Source organism: Megalobrama amblycephala, linkage group LG6, assembly GCF_018812025.1.
Source record: "Megalobrama amblycephala isolate DHTTF-2021 linkage group LG6, ASM1881202v1, whole genome shotgun sequence".
Lineage (NCBI taxonomy): Eukaryota > Metazoa > Chordata > Actinopteri > Cypriniformes > Xenocyprididae > Megalobrama > Megalobrama amblycephala.
In genome coordinates, this window is record NC_063049.1 from 15,331,166 (window position 1) to 15,349,452 (window position 18,287).

The following is an 18,287-nucleotide window of genomic DNA, read 5'->3' on the forward strand; positions in this document are numbered from 1 at the left end:
CCAGATCAGATGGCACTGAACTTTGGATTTCACAAGGGCAAAACAACACCCAAGAATCTACCCTGGGGCTCCTCTGGAATCACCAAACGGACACGCTTTCCTATAAGTACCATCCCATACAAAACACTGAGACTACCATGCGCAGCATTTACAAAACTGTGGCAAGCCAGTATGACCCACTGGCCTATCTCATTCCCTTCACTACCAGGGCCAAGCTGATAGTGCAGCGCCTTTGGGATAAGAAAAGAGACTGGGATGACCCGCACTTACCTGCAGATCTTTTACAGACCTGGACAGAGTGGGTGGAGGAGCTGCCTGCCCTACAACACATTGTCTTTCCAAGGTGTTACACCAGTCCAATCAGAGACACAGATATGAGTCAGCGAGAGGTACACATCTTCTGTGATGCCTCTGAACGTGCTTATGGCTCAGTCGCTTACCTCTGCACAGAAGGTCAAAGTGGAGAGGTAGAGGTGGCCTTCCTCACAGCCAGATCGTGAGTGGCACCCAAAAAACAGCAATCGATCCCTCGTCTTGAACTCTGTGCTGCACTGACTGGGGCACAGCTCGTTAAAGTAGTCAGAACAGAATTGTACCTTCCCATACATCAACTCACCCTGTGGACTGACTCCACCACAGTCCTCACTTGGCTGCATTCAGACTCTTGCCGATTTAAAGTGTTTGTCGGAACCAGAGTTGCTGAGATCCAGGACATTACAGACCAGCACACATGGCGCTATGTGCGCCAGATTACGTTTATTCAAGCCCGCCTTCTATTCAACAGGAATGGATTGCTTCGGTCCAAGAAATGGGGCATCCTGTTCAAATGTCTAACTACCCGCGCAGTTTACATTGACGTCCTTCATAGTCTCGACTCTGATTCATTCCTCATGGCTCTCAGGCGATTCATTGCTAGACGAGGAAAGCCATTCGAGCTATTATCAGATCAAGGGACCAACTTCAAAGGAGTGGAGAGAGAACTGAAAGAAGCATACACAACTATCGTCCCAGAACTGCAACAGCAGCTGGCAAGCCAGCAAATACAATTCCACTTCAATCCCCCTAATTCTCCACACTTTGGTGGCATCTGGGAAAGAGAGATTCGCTCCCTAAAACAGGCCTTGATGACAACACTTGGTGCACAGTCTGTCACCTTTGAAGTACTGTACACTGTGCTGGTGGAGATTGAAGCGATCTTAAATTCTAAGCCACTGGGCTACACTTCATCTGACATTTCCGATCTAGACCCCATCACACCAAGCTCCCTTCTCATGGGGCGGCCAGATTCATCCCTTCCTCCTGTGATATATCCAGAATCTGAACTGATCAGTCGACGCAGATGGCGCCACAGCCAAGTCCTTGCCGACCAATTCTGGAAGCGCTTCCTCAGGTTCTGCCTTCCCAGCCTTCAAACCCGCCAGAAGTGGCAAGATGAGAAATCTGATCTCCAGGTTGGCACCATTGTCCTGATCGTCGACCCCCAGCTGCCCAGGGCACTCTGGCCAGTGGGCCAGGTGTTGAAAGTATTCCCTGGACTAGACAGCAGAGTAAGAACAGCTGAAATTAAGGTGGGAAAGAAACTGTACACATGCCCAGTCGCACACCTCATCCGATTGCCTGCCATACCAGATTAAAGCTACTTTAAATGGTATAGTTTATAGGCCTTTTTTTTACTGTACATATTTCCTTCTGGAAATCTGGAGGCGGCTGTAAAAAAGGCCACACTCAGGTTATATTCACGTGCCTTAGTTCCCCTTGCAATACACTGAAGTTGACTCACACGCAGCATCCATCCAGCGAGCCAATCAGCGCTCTGTACAGGACGTGCAGATCAGCGGTCCCGCCCACTGAGCTGAGTCATATTGATCGGGAAAGCGGACTGATGCTAGCTTGTACTGTAGCGATTTATACCTTGCTAAAGTTGTGTGCGTGCATATAAAGTGAGTAACAGTCTGTTCATATATTGTTTTCTACATTGTTTGTGAATGTTGAACTGTCCCGAGTGTTTATAAGTTTATGTATGTGAGTGACAAAGATGAACTAGCGTGTAAAGGTGTTCATATATATATATATATTTGCATACTAGTTACCTCACATATATCACTATTATGTTTATAAGACAAATTATATGTGCCATTTGATCATTATATGGTGTATTTAATATATATATTCAATTTATATCGCTCAATTCTGAGAGTTAGAGCACTCTTTTGGTGCATACGCACTAATAATTTAGACAGAGCGGCTCCATCTTTGTCCTCAGCGCTGAGAGGTGTCGAATTTCAACTGCTTGATATTAGTCATTTCTAGTAGCGCATCTTTCCATATAATGGCACATTTGTTTTTCTATTTGATTGTTTAATTACTGTATTTAGTGTATTCTTTGTGCAGAAATTGTACTGTTATTATATTTATTATGACCACTGTCATTTGTTATTTGTACTTACATATTTTTCTTATATCTTTATCTTGTAGAAAAACCACACACACATACATGCAAACCAGCCAATAAATGTGGTGACAATAAATGGGTTATTCCCGCATACCTGAACATCTGTCAGAAAGTCTCTTACCGGACGCTCCGTAGTGGATTTGTTATCAACCGGCAAATTCACATAAACCAATAAAGCTACCAGTAGCCACTCAGTTTTACACACTCAATACTTTATTTTTCCTTTGCAATTCTTTATTTTTGTTTGCAAAAAAATTTTTTATTGCTCAATTCTTTTTTGTGTTTTGCAAAACTTTATTTTTGTGCAAAACTTTAAGGCATTAATTTGACTCCATAGGACCGTCCCAAGAATCAGTGCAGTCTCAGAGGTCTCATGTTTTTTGTCCCCAAAATGCTATTTTGTAGTCTGGGTAAACCCAACCTGATCTGCCGGCGATTTGATTTCGCTCGGCAACTCAGTGTGGAAACCCGTGCATTCATTTCTGCTGCGCTGTTACACTTTTGCGGGAACCAATCACAGACTGGCTTATCCACTGTTGAGTTATGTTCTCATCATTTATGTTATATTATGTTGCTTACTATTATTATTATTATTTTTCCTTTTATGTTAGATTATGATACTGACTGTTGTATACCCAAAAATGTGCAAGAGTTCATTGTGCGCATGTGTGAACAGACGGGACTTTTATTTTGACTTGAGTAAAGTGGATGTAAAAAGAAAACTTTTCACATTGAAAAGAGAAATGAAACCTTAACAGCTTATGGGCCCAGGCGTGCCAATGCTAACGTTACAGGAGGAAGATGGCAGAGGCTAGTCTTTGACGGAGACGAAAATAACTACGAACTATGGGAAGTAAAATTTCTTGGTCATCTGAGACTACTGGGTTTAAAAGAAACAATACTGTCTACCGGGGATATAGACGAGGAAAAGAATGAGGAGTGCTACGCTGAACTAATCCAGTTTCTCGACGATAAAAGCTTGTCACTGGTGATGCGAGAGGCGACTGATGACGGCAGGAAAGCTCTGGAAATACTTCGAAGTCACTACGCCAGTCAGGGTAAGCCGAGAATTATCGCCCTATACACTGAACTAACTTCGTTAAAGAAGGAATCTAACGAGACTATAACAGACTACATTATCCGAGCTGAGAAAGCGGTAACTTCCCTAAGAAACACAAAAGAAGTAATAAGTGACGGACTGATAATAGCTATGATCCTAAAGGGCCTGCCAGATTCCTACAAACCTTTCGCTATCCATACTACACAGAGTAGTGAAGAATTGACTTTCACCCAGTTCAAAAGCAAACTAAGAAGCTATGAAGAGACAGAAAAATTTGATGATAAATCCAAAACTGACAATGTGATGAAAGTAAACATAGCATCCGTGACCTGCTATGGATGTGGAAACCGCGGTCATGTTGCACGTGATTGCCGCCAAAAAGGCGTACCCAAGTGGTGCAGCTACCATAGAAGTTCAACACACAGTGATGAGACATGTCGCCGGAGAAAAGACGGGCACAAAGACGAAGCGAAACAGGCTGCAGAAAAACAAGAGGAGCATGAGAAAGAACAAACATTTGTTTTCAAAGTCAGTCAAACATTTCTTCCAGACAATATTACGAAAAATGGACTAATGGTAGACTGTGGAGCAACATCCCACATCTTAACAGAGAAGAATGATTTCACGAAATTTGATGAGAGTTTCGACCCAAAGTCACACTACATGGAACTGGCGGATGGAGCCAGGATGAACAACGTGGCATTAAAGCGGGGCGACGCAGAGGTGTTACTGCTGGATGTGGAAGGGAAATGCGTCAGGATCACTCTAAAGAAGGCCTTGTTCATACCATCATATCCACAGAGCATCATCTCCGTTCAAGCTGCTACAACAGATGGTGCCAAGGTGGTCTTCCAGGAAGGACAGAATGAACTGATAAGCAAGGATGGAGCTGTGTTCCGCATAGAAGAGCATGAGAGACTGTACTATCTGAAAATGGTAAATAACAACAAACACTGTGTTGATACATCAGTTACTGATATGATGTCCAGGGACAAAGTGAGTCTAACTTGTGATGTTAAAACATGGCATGAGATCATGGGACATTGTAATGTTAGCGATGTGTTGAAATTACCTGAAGTGGTAGAGGGTATGAAAATCACAGGTAATACCAAACTAGACTGTAACGTTTGTACTGAGGGGAAGTTCATCAACAGCAGAAATAGGAAAACTGACACAAAAGCTGGTGAGGCCCTAGAGTTAGTACACACTGACTTAGCAGGTCCCATTGAACCAACTTCTCAGGATGGATATAAGTATGCAATTTTATTCACAGATGATTTTTCAGGGGCAATATTTGTTTACTTCCTTAAGAACAAGAGTGACGCTACTCTAGCGACAGAGAAGTTTCTTGCAGACTGTGCACCATACGGTAGAGTGAAATGCATAAGATCAGACAATGGTACAGAATACACAGGCAATGCATTTCAGTCACTTTTACGAGAAAAGGGTATAAGACATGATACATCATCCCCATACTCTCCTCATCAAAATGGTACAGCTGAGAGACAATGGCGAACCATTTTTGAAATGGGAAGGTGTCTACTAATGGAGAAGGGATTACCAAAGGTTCTGTGGCCTTATGCTGTCCAAACTGCTACTCATATCCGAAACAGATGCTATAATGACAGAATTAAGAATACTCCACATTTCATGTTGACAGGAAGAAAGCCAGACCTTTCTAAAATGTGGGTTTTTGGATCAGAATGCTATGCGTACAAACACAATCAAAAGAAATTGGACCCTAGATGTGAGAAGGGAATATTTGTGGGGTATAGTAAAAATAGCCCAGCTTATCTGGTACACAGCAAATTCATCAGTGTTAAATTTCAAGTGTTAAGCCAATTTAGAGTAAAGTGTTGAAGTTATAGTGTAAAATTTAGAGAAATTAACACTATCAGTGTGTTAAAAGCTTGTTTGCTTCAGTGTTATCACAGAGTTACAGGTATCCAACACCCCCTGGTGTTATTTGCAACATCCGGGCATTTATTCAGCGATCTCGCTGAAAGATTTTTCCAGACGCCATTTTCTCGTGCCATGCGGAGGATGAGAGACGACAACTGGTGAGTTAAAGCTACTTTAAAGTTTGCGTTTAATGGACATCTTCTATCAAAATTATTAATTTAGTGTTAGTTTTTACATACGGGGATGTATTAACGCGCAAATGATGTATTTGTCCTTGTTCGTTACACAAGGCGGGTGCGCGCCATCTGAAGCGGTTTTAAATATTGCTCCTGTCTGTTACAAATAAGTTCAAGTCTCAAGGAAAGCGTTTTACTCTGTGCTTGCATTATATGGCTCTTTTTGTGCAAACATGAAGTTTATCGGAGTAGTTGATATGGTAGGTGTGTCGAACATACGGCCTGCAGGCTGAACATAACGTTAGCCCATGGATCAGAGGCCTTTTTCAACGGCTCTGCCACGGAGGCGTCCAAGCCGGCCTGAGGGATGATTCCAACAATAATATAAAATTACAGTTATTTGAGACACAATTTTCTATCACTCGCTTTCATCTCGAGTAAGAGAGATTTTAAAGTTTTATTGGGCAGCTATTTCCGGGGTTTTGTTTGTGTAATATCGCGCGCTATCTAACGTTATTCAGCAACGTCAACGTTAATCACTTATTATCATTGGAGATAAGTGTCACATAAACTAATAAAATACCTCTGATGGCGTTTACTTTATTTTAACAATACATTTGATGTACGTTCTCTTGTGTAGGAACCAACCGGATCATGAGACACTACTTTTAAAATTTTCTTCTTCAGGTAAGTATTTTTTTTTTTATCTGTAAAGTTGCCATGAGGCTAACATAACCATGTGAAGTTAGATATTTAAGTGTGTTAAAGTCCTATAAAGGAATATGATTATTATGAATTCTGCACAAGAAATGTATTGTAAAAGTATTGTATATATAAATTTTGTGAATATCTTTCATACAATTTATTTATTTATTTATTTATTTATTTATTGGTAAGTGCATTTGTTAAACAGGGTAGAAAGATATTGCTGTCATCCTTAGAAGTTGACTGGTGATCACCCATCTACAATCCTTCCTGATGAATCACACACCATCCTCAGAGTGTTTCCAAGGCTGCTGGACACTAAAGATCTGGTAAGTATTGGCATCCTTTTTTTTTTCAATTACAGTTAATATCTCTGAACTTAGTATATGATTGTCAGAAATATGAAGTTTTTGTTTGTGTTTCTGCAGATAGCTCAAGGTTTTAGACTCCTCTTTGGTCCACAAACAGCTTTCAAACTGCTGGAGAAGTGGCCTACATTCTATAAGGAAAAGGTGATCAGAGAAGCAGAGAACCTTGACCTTACTACCACCTCAGTGCTCCAGAGTTTGCTGAAGTCTGCCAGGAATCAGTATCATGATGAATCTTCAGAAGATCACCCAGGTATTAATTTCAGAGCACTCGTGTGACAACAATACAAAAAAGGGAGGGGGAAAAAATCTGTGTATCATTCTTTCGCTCATTTTTCTATATAAAACCAAAATATATATATATATATATTTTTTTTATTTTTATTTTATATTTATATATATATATATATCCTTTTTAAATCCAAAATGAAAAAAACAGAAAACAACTCGTTTTCTGATTTTCAATTTTGTGCTCAAATTAAAAATGGAAAAAACGGATAACTAGCCCTCAAATTACATTTTGGTTTTCTCATTGGATGCAAGTGGCTTACCGGAAGTGATCGTTACGCGCGCGGGGAAAGCGTCAAAGCGAGTGACATGACCGGACTGAAGTAGTTAACAATACATATACTAATATACAATAGTTAGAAAAATATGAGACTAAATAATTAATAAATATAATTGTGCATAAACGTATATACAATAAATAAATGCAATTTAAAAGCTAAGGAAACTTAATCATCATGTAGAATATATAAAGTTGCTCAAAATATTGGCCATATACAGTGTTAATGCAAAAGTAACTAGTTGTTATTATTATTATTATTATTATTATAGCTACATGAATTATTGCACTTATTGAAAAGTAAGTCACATTATCTTTATTAATTCATGTAATTAAATAAAATGCATGAATTAATAAAGATATTTTGTTAGGGAAATATATTTATATTGTCCCTTAAAACTACTAAAATTTCGTATTTCGCAAGATCAAAAGCTATGGAAGCCCGTTTCCGCCACTAAATAAAAAATAAAAAAGTAATTGCGACTTTTTTCATCTGTGAATTCTGACTTTTTTTCTCACAATTGCGAGTTATAAAGTCAGAATTCTGCGATATAAACTTGCAATCGCATGATATAGAGTCAATTCTGACTTAGGAAAAAAAATTCTCAAAGAATTGACTATCACACAATTGCGAGTTTATATGACAGAATTCTGACTTTATAACTCGCAATTGTGAGAAAAAAGTCAGAATTCTGAGATAAAAAGTCGCAGTTACTCTTTTTATTTTTTATTTAGTGGCGGAAACGGGCTTCCATAGCTTTTGATCTTGCGAAATACGAAATTTTAGTACAGTTTTAAGGGACAATATAAATATATTGCCCTAACAAAAATGTGACTTTTCAATAAGTGCAATAATTCATGTAGCTATAATAATAATAATAATAATAATAATAATAATAACTAGTTACTTTTGCATAAACACTATATATGGCCACTATTTTTAGCAACTTTATATATTCTATATGATGATTCAGTTTCCTTAGCTTTTACATTGCATTTATTGTATATGTTTATGCACATTTATATTTATTAATTATTTAGTCTCATATTTTTCTAACTATTGTATTTTAGAATATGTATTATTAACTACTTCAGTCCGGCCATGTCACTCGCTTTGATGCTTTCCTCGCGCGCGTAACATTCACTTCCGGTAAGCCACTTGCATCCAGTGAGAAAACCAAAATGTAATTTAAGGGCTCGTTATCAGTTTTTTTCATTTTGGATTTAAAAAGGAAAATAAAATTATTATTATTTTTTTTTTGATTTTTGGTTTTATATAGAAAAATGAGTGAATGAATGATGCACGGATTGGGGAAAAAAACCCACTTTTTTTCTTTTTAGAGTGGGACAGTGATATGACATATTTTTTGCTGCTTCTGCATATCCTGCCACCACAACATTTAAAAAAGAAAAAACTGAAGATCAGCGCAGCTCAGGTCATGAACCATCTAGCTGTATTTCACAAGGTATGTGCCAGGCTACAGTTTGTGATTTTTAGTGGGTAGACAAACTACATGGTTTCCACGGGGCACTGAAAAGCATTAAAAGTCATTAAATAGATTTCACGAAAAAAGGGGTCTTAAAATTAATGACTTTTTATTCTATTTAAAGTTCGTCCAAAAATGAAAATAATGTCATTTATTACTCACCCTCATGTCGTTCCACACCCATAAGACCTTTGTTCATTTTCGGAACACAAATTAAGATATTTTTGATGAAATTCGGTGGCTCAGTGAGGCCTCTATTGAGAGCAAAGCCACCGAACCTCTCAAGATCCATAAAGGTACTAAAAACATATTTAAAACAGTTCATGTGACTACAGTGGTTCAACCTTAATATTATAAAGTGACGAGAATATTTTTGTGCACCAAAAAAAAAACAAAATAACATCTGTGACAAGCAGGGTGGGGCATTTTACAAAAGTAAAATGGTGGCAGTTCCTCACGGACAACTGCCACCCACACAAACATAATAAAACATAACTTAAAGTCCAGACCTAATCCTCTCTCGTCCTTCACTGTCATCGCTCCTCCTTTTTAATGCTTCTGGAGCTCCTCGGTGAGAGATAAGAGACCCGTGCAACGTACAGCTGACGCTCAATATCGCTCATGTCACCGGCCTTGCGTCGTTCCCTCACGTCTCTCGCCCCGCCCTGCTTGTCACAGTGACTTTTCAACAATATCTAGTGATAGCCAATTTCAAAACACTGCTTCGAAGCTTTTGTTTCAAATCAGTGGTTCGGATCATTTGTCAAACTGCTGAAATCATGTGACTTTGGCGTTCTAAACCAGTGATTCAAAAAAAAAGATTTGAAGCAGTGCTTCGAAATCACCCATCTCTAGATATTGTTAAAGTCTTTACTTTTTGTGCACCAAAAAAAAAAAAAAAAATTCTCGTCACTTTATAATATTAAGGTAGAACTACTGTAGTCACATGAACTGATTTAAATATGTTTTTAGTATCTTTCTGGATCTTGAAGTTCGGTGGCTTTGCTTTCAATGGAGGCCTCACGGAGCCTCAGATTTCACAAAAATAACTTTATTATAATTTGGTGTAGAACAACATGAGGCTGAGTAATGACATTATTTTTTGGGTGAACTAACCTTTAAATAGAATTAAAAGTCATTACTTTTTTAAATTTTAAATAAGTCTCTTCTGCTCACTAATAGAGCTGTGTATCTTTTGAATTTTATCGATTCTGATTCCGATTATGCTTATCAATTCCTAGTTTTAATTCCAGTAAGATGAAGAAAAATTCAAAAGTTCATAAAAAATGCTAAGGTCGTTTATGGCATTAAAGGGTTAGTTGACCCAAAAATTTAAATTCTGTCATTAATTACTCACCCTCATGCTGTTCCACACCTGTAAGACCTTCGTTCATCTTCTGAACACAAATTAAGATATTTTTGATGAAATCCAATGGCTCCGTGAGGCCTCCATAGGGAGCAATGACATTTCCTCTCTCAAGATCCATTAATGTATAAAAACATATTTAAATCAGTTCATGTGAGTACAGTGGTTCAATATTAATATTATAAAGCCACGAGAATATTTTTGGTGTGGCAAAAAACAAAATAATGACTTGTTTAGTGATGACCGATTTCAAAACACTGCTTCAGGAAGCATCGAAACATAATGAATCAGCGTGTCGAATCTGCTGTTCGGAGCGGCAAAGTCATGTGATTTCAACTTTTTACACGCGATCCGATTCATGATTCGATACACTGATTCATTATGCTTCAAATCTTTCTGAAGAAGTGTTTTGAAATCGGTCACTATATAAATCATTATTTTGTTTTTTTGGCGCACCAAAAATATTCTCGTCGCTTTATAATATTAATATTGAACCACTGTACTCACATGAACTGATTTAAATGTTTTGAGTACATTAATGGATCTTGAGAGAGGAAATGTCATTGCTGTCAATGGAGGCCTCACGGAGCCATCGGATTTCAACTAAAATATCTTAATTTGTGTTCTGAAGTTTAACGAAGGTCTTACGGGTATGAAATGATATGAGAGTGAGAAATAAATGACAGAATTTTCATTTTTGGTTGAACTAACCCTTTAAAGAACATTAAATTACTTTTAATGATATTTGCAGAAACCCTGAACTAGTAAGAATAGTATTATGTAAATTTGATATGTAATTTTTCCTACAGTGAATCGGCAGCGTAGAAGAACACTTGGAGAAACTGGAGGGACATCGCCAGCCATATCTCCTTGCTTCAGGAACTCACATGTGGGCCATCAGCAGTTACTACGTTGTGATTGACCCGATGCTCATTCCATGTAAGGGAACCATGTCGTTGGCAGCCTTTGATGAACTTTTTAAAGCGCACTTCGTTTTCAGCTCTGATGATGCTCTCAGCAACGTGTACACATTCCTCCAGACAACAGTCTACAGTAGTAGATGTTGACACCACTGAAGAAAGTCCAAAGGTGAAAGAAACTGAGAGCCAAGCTCATGAACAGGAACTAAGTGTTACGTTTGCAGAGTATTCCATAATGCACCTGTCATGTTATGTGAAGCTTTTGATGATACTTGAAGCTCTTCGATTTTTGATTGTTTTATGCTTACAGACTGTTTTATATTGTACGGCTGCATCATATAGACTGCAAGCAGCAGGTATGAGCTTTGTTTGTTGAACAAGGTCATTGTACAGGGTAGTTTGAGTGCCCTGTCCCTGGCTTAAATGAAATGTGTAGCTCTGTTAAAGGAAAAATAAAATGTATTCATTGCAGAACTTTATGATCTGATTATTGGGATGGTAACACTAATAGATGGTAACTGTTGTAACTATAAATCCTAGGGGTCTATGTAAATACTCAATACTGAATACAAAATACTGATTTATAATAGCACTTTTGGTGCTTTTAATATATTAAAAGCACCAAAAGTGCTATTATAAATCAGTATTTTGAACACTCATCCTTGGTATATTGAAATTACACTGGTGTTGATCTTAAAAGGAGAGTGTTAATTTTTAACACCGTAATTGAGTACTAACACTGGTGTAGTGCAGAAACAACAATAAATAGTGTTGACTAGGTTTAAAATTAACGATAATGAGTGTTGAATTTACACTCAAAGGGTGTCAAAAAGTTAACACTATCAAAAGTGTAAAATTTACCCTCTATAGTGTGGACACATATAGACACTTTGCTGGTGTAAAATTTGACACTGTGGGTGTTCTTTTTACTCCAGTGATTTTGCTGTGTATACAATCCACAGACAGGAAATGTGTCAAAACACAGATTGGTGAAATTCATTAGGAAGAGCAGTGTTGAACAACAGACGCAAACCGATGAAGATTACTTAGAAATCCAAAGCTACAGAGACAGGACACAGGATAGTGAGAACAGCGGCGATGCCCCACAAAGTGAGGAAAGCACAGAAAATCAGGTCCTAGATGGAAAAATGGAGAGTATAGATACAGACAATACAGAGGTGTCAGAACATGATGGAACTATGGAAAAAGCAGACACAGAAAACAACAAAAACAGTACAGGTCCAACAGACACTGCTAGTCAAAAACATTACCACTCGAAAAGAGAAAAGAGAGCCCCAAAGTATTTACAAAATTACCTGACAGACTTTAAAGATGATGTAACCAATGTGAGTGTCGATTATTGTTACAGGGCAGTGTGTGGAGTTCCCCAAACCTATAGAGAAGCCCTTATGTCACCTGATGCTCCCGGATGGGAACATGCTATGAAGGAAGAGATGGACTCACTAAAAGAAAATGACACATTTGAATTGACAACTCTACCAGAGGGCAGAAAGACAGTAGGGGGAAGATGGGTATATGCCCTTAAAGAAAATGCAGAAAGAGGAAAAATCTTCAAGGCTAGGTATGTTGCAAAAGGATACAACCAAACTGAAGGCATAGACTACCATGAGACATTTGCTCCTACAGCAAATCTCACCTCTGTACGGGCATTAATGCAGATAGCTGCTCAGAATGACTTTTTTGTTCATCAGATAGACGTCAAAACAGCATATCTGCATGCTCCAATAGAGGAAGACATATACTTAGAACAACCAGAGGGTTTTGAAGAAACATCTGACATAGGAGACAAGTTAGTATACAAGTTAAAAAAATCTCTGTATGGTCTAAAACAGTCTGGAAGGAACTGGTACGAACTTTTAAATGATTATCTTGAACAAAACAACTTTGAGAGAAATCAGTCTGATCACTGTGTGTATAGAAAGCAGATTGAAAATGAGACAATCATAGTGATCATCTGGGTAGATGATTTGATAATTGCAGCAAGCAGTGAAGATCAGCTCAACAGTTTTAAAGAAAAAATGAAGTCCAAATTTAACATGAAGGATCTGGGGAAAATATCTTATTTTTTGGGGATTCAGTTTGAACAAAAAGAGGGAGAAATTAAAATGAATCAGAAAATGTACATTCTCAAAATGCTTGAAAGGTTTGGAATGTCTAACTGTAAACCAAAAGCTACCCATAGTGAATTAAAAGTGGAATGTGATAAGAATGAGGGAGAAAACAACAATGAGATTGAGAACCCCAAAGAATACCGTGAACTTGTTGGAAGCTTGATCTATGCAATGACCTGTACCAGAACAGACATTAGCTGGATAGTCAGTAAACTGTCACAAACCCTTGCAAAACCTAAAACACATGACTTAGTAGCTGCTAAACATGTCCTGAGATACCTAAAAGGTACAGCTGACTACGAGCTTTGTTTCAAGAAAACAGACAAGACTTTAAGTCTAATAGCATTCAGTGATTCTGACTGGGCATCTTCTGAAGAAGATAGGCGTAGCACTTCAGGATACTGTTTCAGCCTGACAGAACAAGGCCCTGTTATTTCATGGAAGTCTAAGAAACAGCCGACAGTGGCACTATCGACCTGCGAAGCTGAATACATTGGTCTAGCAAACACTACTCAGGAAAGCATGTACTTAACTCAACTGCTAAATGGCATGGACAGTAGTGTTTACACTTGCACCACGATGTATGGTGATAATCAGGGGGCCATTGCACTGAGTAGAAATCCAGTGAATAGATCTAGATCTAAGCACATTGATGTGAAATATCACTTTATCCGTGATGCTGTCAGTGAGGGAAAAATACATATTGTGTACTGCCCAACAGAAGACATGGTGGCAGACGTTTTGACAAAATCTGTATCAAAAATTAAAATTCTAAAATTCAAATGTTTTCTGTTTGGGAACTAAATATTTGTGATGTCATTATATATGGCTTAAGATGATGAGAACAAGTGGGGGGTGTTGAGTTATGTTCTCATCATTTATGTTATATTATGTTGCTTACTATTATTATTATTATTTTTCCTTTTATGTTAGATTATGATACTGACTGTTGTATACCCAAAAATGTGCAAGAGTTCATTGTGCGCATGTGTGAACAGACGGGACTTTTATTTTGACTTGAGTAAAGTGGATGTAAAAAGAAAACTTTTCACATTGAACCTGTTGCTGCTCCCTCGAGCACTGATGGCAGTGCATTGAGATGTAAACGGTAAAATAAAACAATACTAAGAAGTTATATTTTGTAGTAATCTTTAATGGATGGATGACAACAACATATTACACATAGGCATGACGGAGAGAAATGAAACCTTAACATCCACCTTGCTCGCTATTGGCGGGTATAACACGATGACTATAGAGAAGCGACGGCAGCTTTCAAACTCTAGCTGATCTACCCTTCTCTCCAAAATAACAATGCACAATCACAGTGACGCCGATTGTGTTAAGCATTTACTTTATCTGAGACAAATGTAGCAGAGCGTTGATCCGACAGTCTCTTCATAGGAAGATTACAAACAGCGATTAATGACACACAATGATTCTCTGCTGTTATTTTGGTGGTTTGCTTCACGATGTGAGTACAGGACTCTTTTACTTCAGTGCCCCTTGATGGTAGACAATATTTTTATTATTTGCTCTATACGTTTCGTCTCCCTGCTTCTTGAATCTCGCGCCGCCTGAGCTGACTGGAATTCTTTTTGGTTGTTATGACAATGACGTAGTTTAGGGCGGCTATATTCCGCGTTCATTTACACTGAACTGAACAGTATCAGAGTCGCCTTTTAACCTCTCGACGATGCTGAATGACTTCTTTAGTTAGCAAACAAATTGCTCGAGTGGGTGTAAATACCGATCACTCTCATGTTTTTTTGCACAACCTGCAAAAATCGCTCGATGCCATTGCTGCTTCTGCAAACTGCGGATCAATGCTACAAACCAATACAAACAAAACCTGCGTCTCAATCAGCTCCCTAGTTCCCTAGGTCGTGAATCAGTATATCATGCAAGTGAATGTGGCTGATTCCCTGATCAGTGCCCTGACTACTGAACTAGGGAGCTGATTGAGACACATGGTAAACCTGTCTGGAGTTTTCGCATCGCTCTGCAAAGTACGTCACCCGGATCGTTGATCTGATTGGTTGAAGGACTATCCAATTACGTGACTAATGCTCGTTGATCATGCCTCTTGTGCAGTAGGAAATACATAGCAAACTCCCCAGACCAATGTTCAATTTTAAATTGAGCTTGGTCTGGTGATAGCCAGATTACACGGACCTTACACAGACCGCTAACTGAGGTAAAATCGCAGACTGTGTTTTTCTAGTGTTTATATTATGTGATTAATCGCTGTGTTAGTTTGTAGTTATCTTAAACAAATAACAGTTAACCGCTCCGGCGGTTAGAGTGATTTATTTAACAAATTGGTTTAGGCTATTAAGAATTTGGTTCAGACAATGGGATTTAGTGTTTTAACAATTCAGAAAAACTATATTATGAAGCTGCTGTGTGAAACAAACTATATTGTATAACAGCGCTTTAGAAATAAAGTTGACTTTCTAACTAGGAAATAATTGTGGCATTTGAATGGCAGTGTTTACAACTGAAACAAAAGAGCTGTTAGTTTTGTGTAATGTGTCTAATAATGTAGAGAATTGTGTTTAGAGTTTTGCAAAAAGTTTGATTGACAGTTGCAAACTGAGTGTAAAGCGTGTAATGTAGGTTTTGCAGATTTTTGTCTGAAGATTCGTTACATGAGTGAATGATTTCACTGAGTGGGCCTTAAATACCACTTTTAGTGTCTAAGCAAAAAACTGTAATGAATAATAAACGGTCTCTTACGATCACCTTGCTCTCCTTGTGTGTTTCTATATGTGAATTAAAGGATTAGTCCACCTTTAAATACACTTTTCCTGATAAATTTACTCACCCCCATGTCATCCAAGATGTTCATGTCTTTCTTTTGTCAGTCGAAAAGAAATTAAGGTTTTTGAAGAAAACATTCCAGGATTTTTCTCCATATAGTGGATTTCAATGGCTACCAACAGGTTGAAGGTCCAAATTACAGTTTCAGTGCAGCTTCAAATGGCTTTAAACAACACCAGATGAGTAATAAGGGTCTTATCTAGCGAAACGATCAGCGAAACGACCTTCAACATGTTGGTAGCCATGCATTGAAGTCCACTATAAGGAGAATAATCCTGGAATGTTTTCATCAAAAACCTTCATTTCTTTTCGACTGATGAAAGAAAGACATGAACATCTTGGATGACAAGGGGGTGAGTAAATTTATCAGGAAAAGTGTATTTAAAAGTGGACAAATCCTTTAACACAATTCAGCAGCAAGCCAAAATCTATTCGAATAAAGACTAAAACCATGTGGTTTTCCAAAAACATTTTACTCCAATTTCAGTTATAAAATGATTGATAATTGAAATAATTGAAATCACATTACTCACTTATATTATGCTATTCACTTATACTGTATCACACTACTTATTGTATTACACTGCTCACTTACATTACACTAAAATCAAAAGGCTCATTTTGTACAGTCTTTGATGTACCCTTGAAGACTGTGGCAGTTTTCAAGTGCTCCTCAAACACCCTGCTAGTGACGCTACTAAATCGACCAGTCCACGAAAAATGCCAGCATAGCTTGAACCTTCACTCTCTTCTTTGCATCTCAAGGCTAATTCGAACAGGCCACAAAACTTCACACTGTCCATAAGATGGTCTAGAATGTGGCGGTTCTTACTAACTTCATTACTTCATAACTGACTGTGTGGCAAAAACCGTCCCGAAAGCCTTTTCTTGTTGTTCAAATTCGAAATTATTTTCAAATATTACTGCCTATCACTTCAGCTTAAAGATTATTAAGAGAGGTTTATTTGTTCCCACCAATTGCTGCACAAATTAAGGTTATGTATGATGATGAAAGGACGTTAGTGCTAGCCCTCCTGGAACCCATAGAGATTGCAGTGCATTGCATGGATTGCATTTATATGGAATTGGATGAGAACACTCTGGGCCAAGTATAGGCAATGTCGGTCTTTGAGAGTAGCTGTCCTGTCGAGTTTACCTCATCATGTTGCATTTCTGTGATACCATCACCAGTTCACATTCTCAATCTCTGCTGACTTTTGCACAGACTGTAATAAGCATGAGTGTCTGCATGAAGATATGAGATTATCAAGTGTAGGAATTGAGGACAAAACAGACAAATGAATCTTCCAGATTCGTTCAAACACAAGTCCATATGTAACCAACCCAATTAATTGAGGCTGTGTTCCTGTGTTATGTATTTTTATGTATATTTTTTTTATGTATTTTAAGTAATAAACGTGTAGATGGGTGCTTACGTCACATGCGCGTCAGCTCGTTGAAGGGAGAGATGTGAGCCACATGTGCAGCTATCATAAATCTTATCCATCTTGTCTGAACTGTGTTATTGCATTAGCGATTGGACGTTGTATGGCAAGCTTGAGAAGAACGGAATCTCGACGTTCGCCGGATTGTGTTGGAGTCGCGCAGTGAGAGAGAGCCGTGCTGGATTGCACTACAGAGTAATTGCATCATCTGAGGACTCAGCTTTAATTGTTCAAACGTAGATAATGCCAAGAGTCTTTTGAGCTCCTGAGACAGATAGAAAACAGGCCTTCATCATCTGAGTGACCTCTGAGTGACACAGAATCAAATCCATTAGGAAACCACAGAGACAGAGACTGCCATCAAAAATGTGTCAAAACATTTCTAAATGGACTTGCAATCAAACATCATTCAACTGCATAATTCTGTATCATGTCTACACATTATACGTGTGACCAGTTATGCTTAGAACACTCACAATTCATGTAATTGTTATAACTATTAAATGGTTGATTGGAAGTGTGCCTTGTTTGGTATGAATGTAAATCTCTATTCATAATTCAAAGTTTGGCTTGAATGAAATCTGCGTAAAATGTATCTTATTCTTTTTAGAAAAAATCAAGTCTAAACTGTACTCTCCGTATTTTCTGCTGAGAGCGGAAAGTTAAGAGACCAGGAGATAACATTTAATTTATGATCAGGGGAGGAGAAAAGCCACCTCTGAAACAAAGAAGATACCTTATTAGTCAGAACTCCTCAAAGAGGTTGGACAAATGCCTTCAGAATGAAGATAGAATAAGTTGACCAAGATGAGACAGACAAAGAAAAATACAATGACGAGTAGACGATGAAGAGCAGACAAGCAGTTACATTCAAGCCATCCAACTT

At 38.2% G+C, this 18,287-nt stretch overlaps 1 protein-coding gene across 7 annotated transcripts; it reads left to right on the forward strand.

Moving 5' to 3' along the window:
* Window positions 1-1,306: 1,306 nt before the first annotated feature.
* Window positions 1,307-14,412, forward strand: LOC125269966 (copia protein). 7 transcript variants are annotated; one of them, XR_007185223.1, is made up of 4 exons: window positions 1,307-5,572; window positions 6,231-6,277; window positions 6,488-6,624; window positions 6,724-6,916. XR_007185223.1 is itself a non-coding variant. In XM_048193086.1 (4 exons), exon 4 carries the CDS (start codon window positions 12,411-12,413, stop codon window positions 13,935-13,937), a length of 1,527 nt encoding a protein of 508 aa, XP_048049043.1. In that variant the 5' UTR covers window positions 5,579-6,277; window positions 6,488-6,624; window positions 6,724-6,916; window positions 12,371-12,410; the 3' UTR covers window positions 13,938-14,412. The 7 variants fall into 7 exon arrangements, 5 of the variants coding, with proteins under 5 accessions (XP_048049047.1, XP_048049045.1, XP_048049043.1 ...); XR_007185224.1 differs by having other exon boundaries at window positions 6,532-6,624; XM_048193086.1 differs by lacking the exon at window positions 1,307-5,572 and adding an exon at window positions 12,371-14,412 and having other exon boundaries at window positions 5,579-6,277.
* Window positions 14,413-18,287: the final 3,875 nt, after the last annotated feature.

Excerpts from the sequence above, each read along its gene's own strand:
- LOC125269966 (XM_048193088.1), top strand. The coding sequence starts at position 12,411 with ATGTCACCTGATGCTCCCGGATGGGAACATGCTATGAAGGAAGAGATG.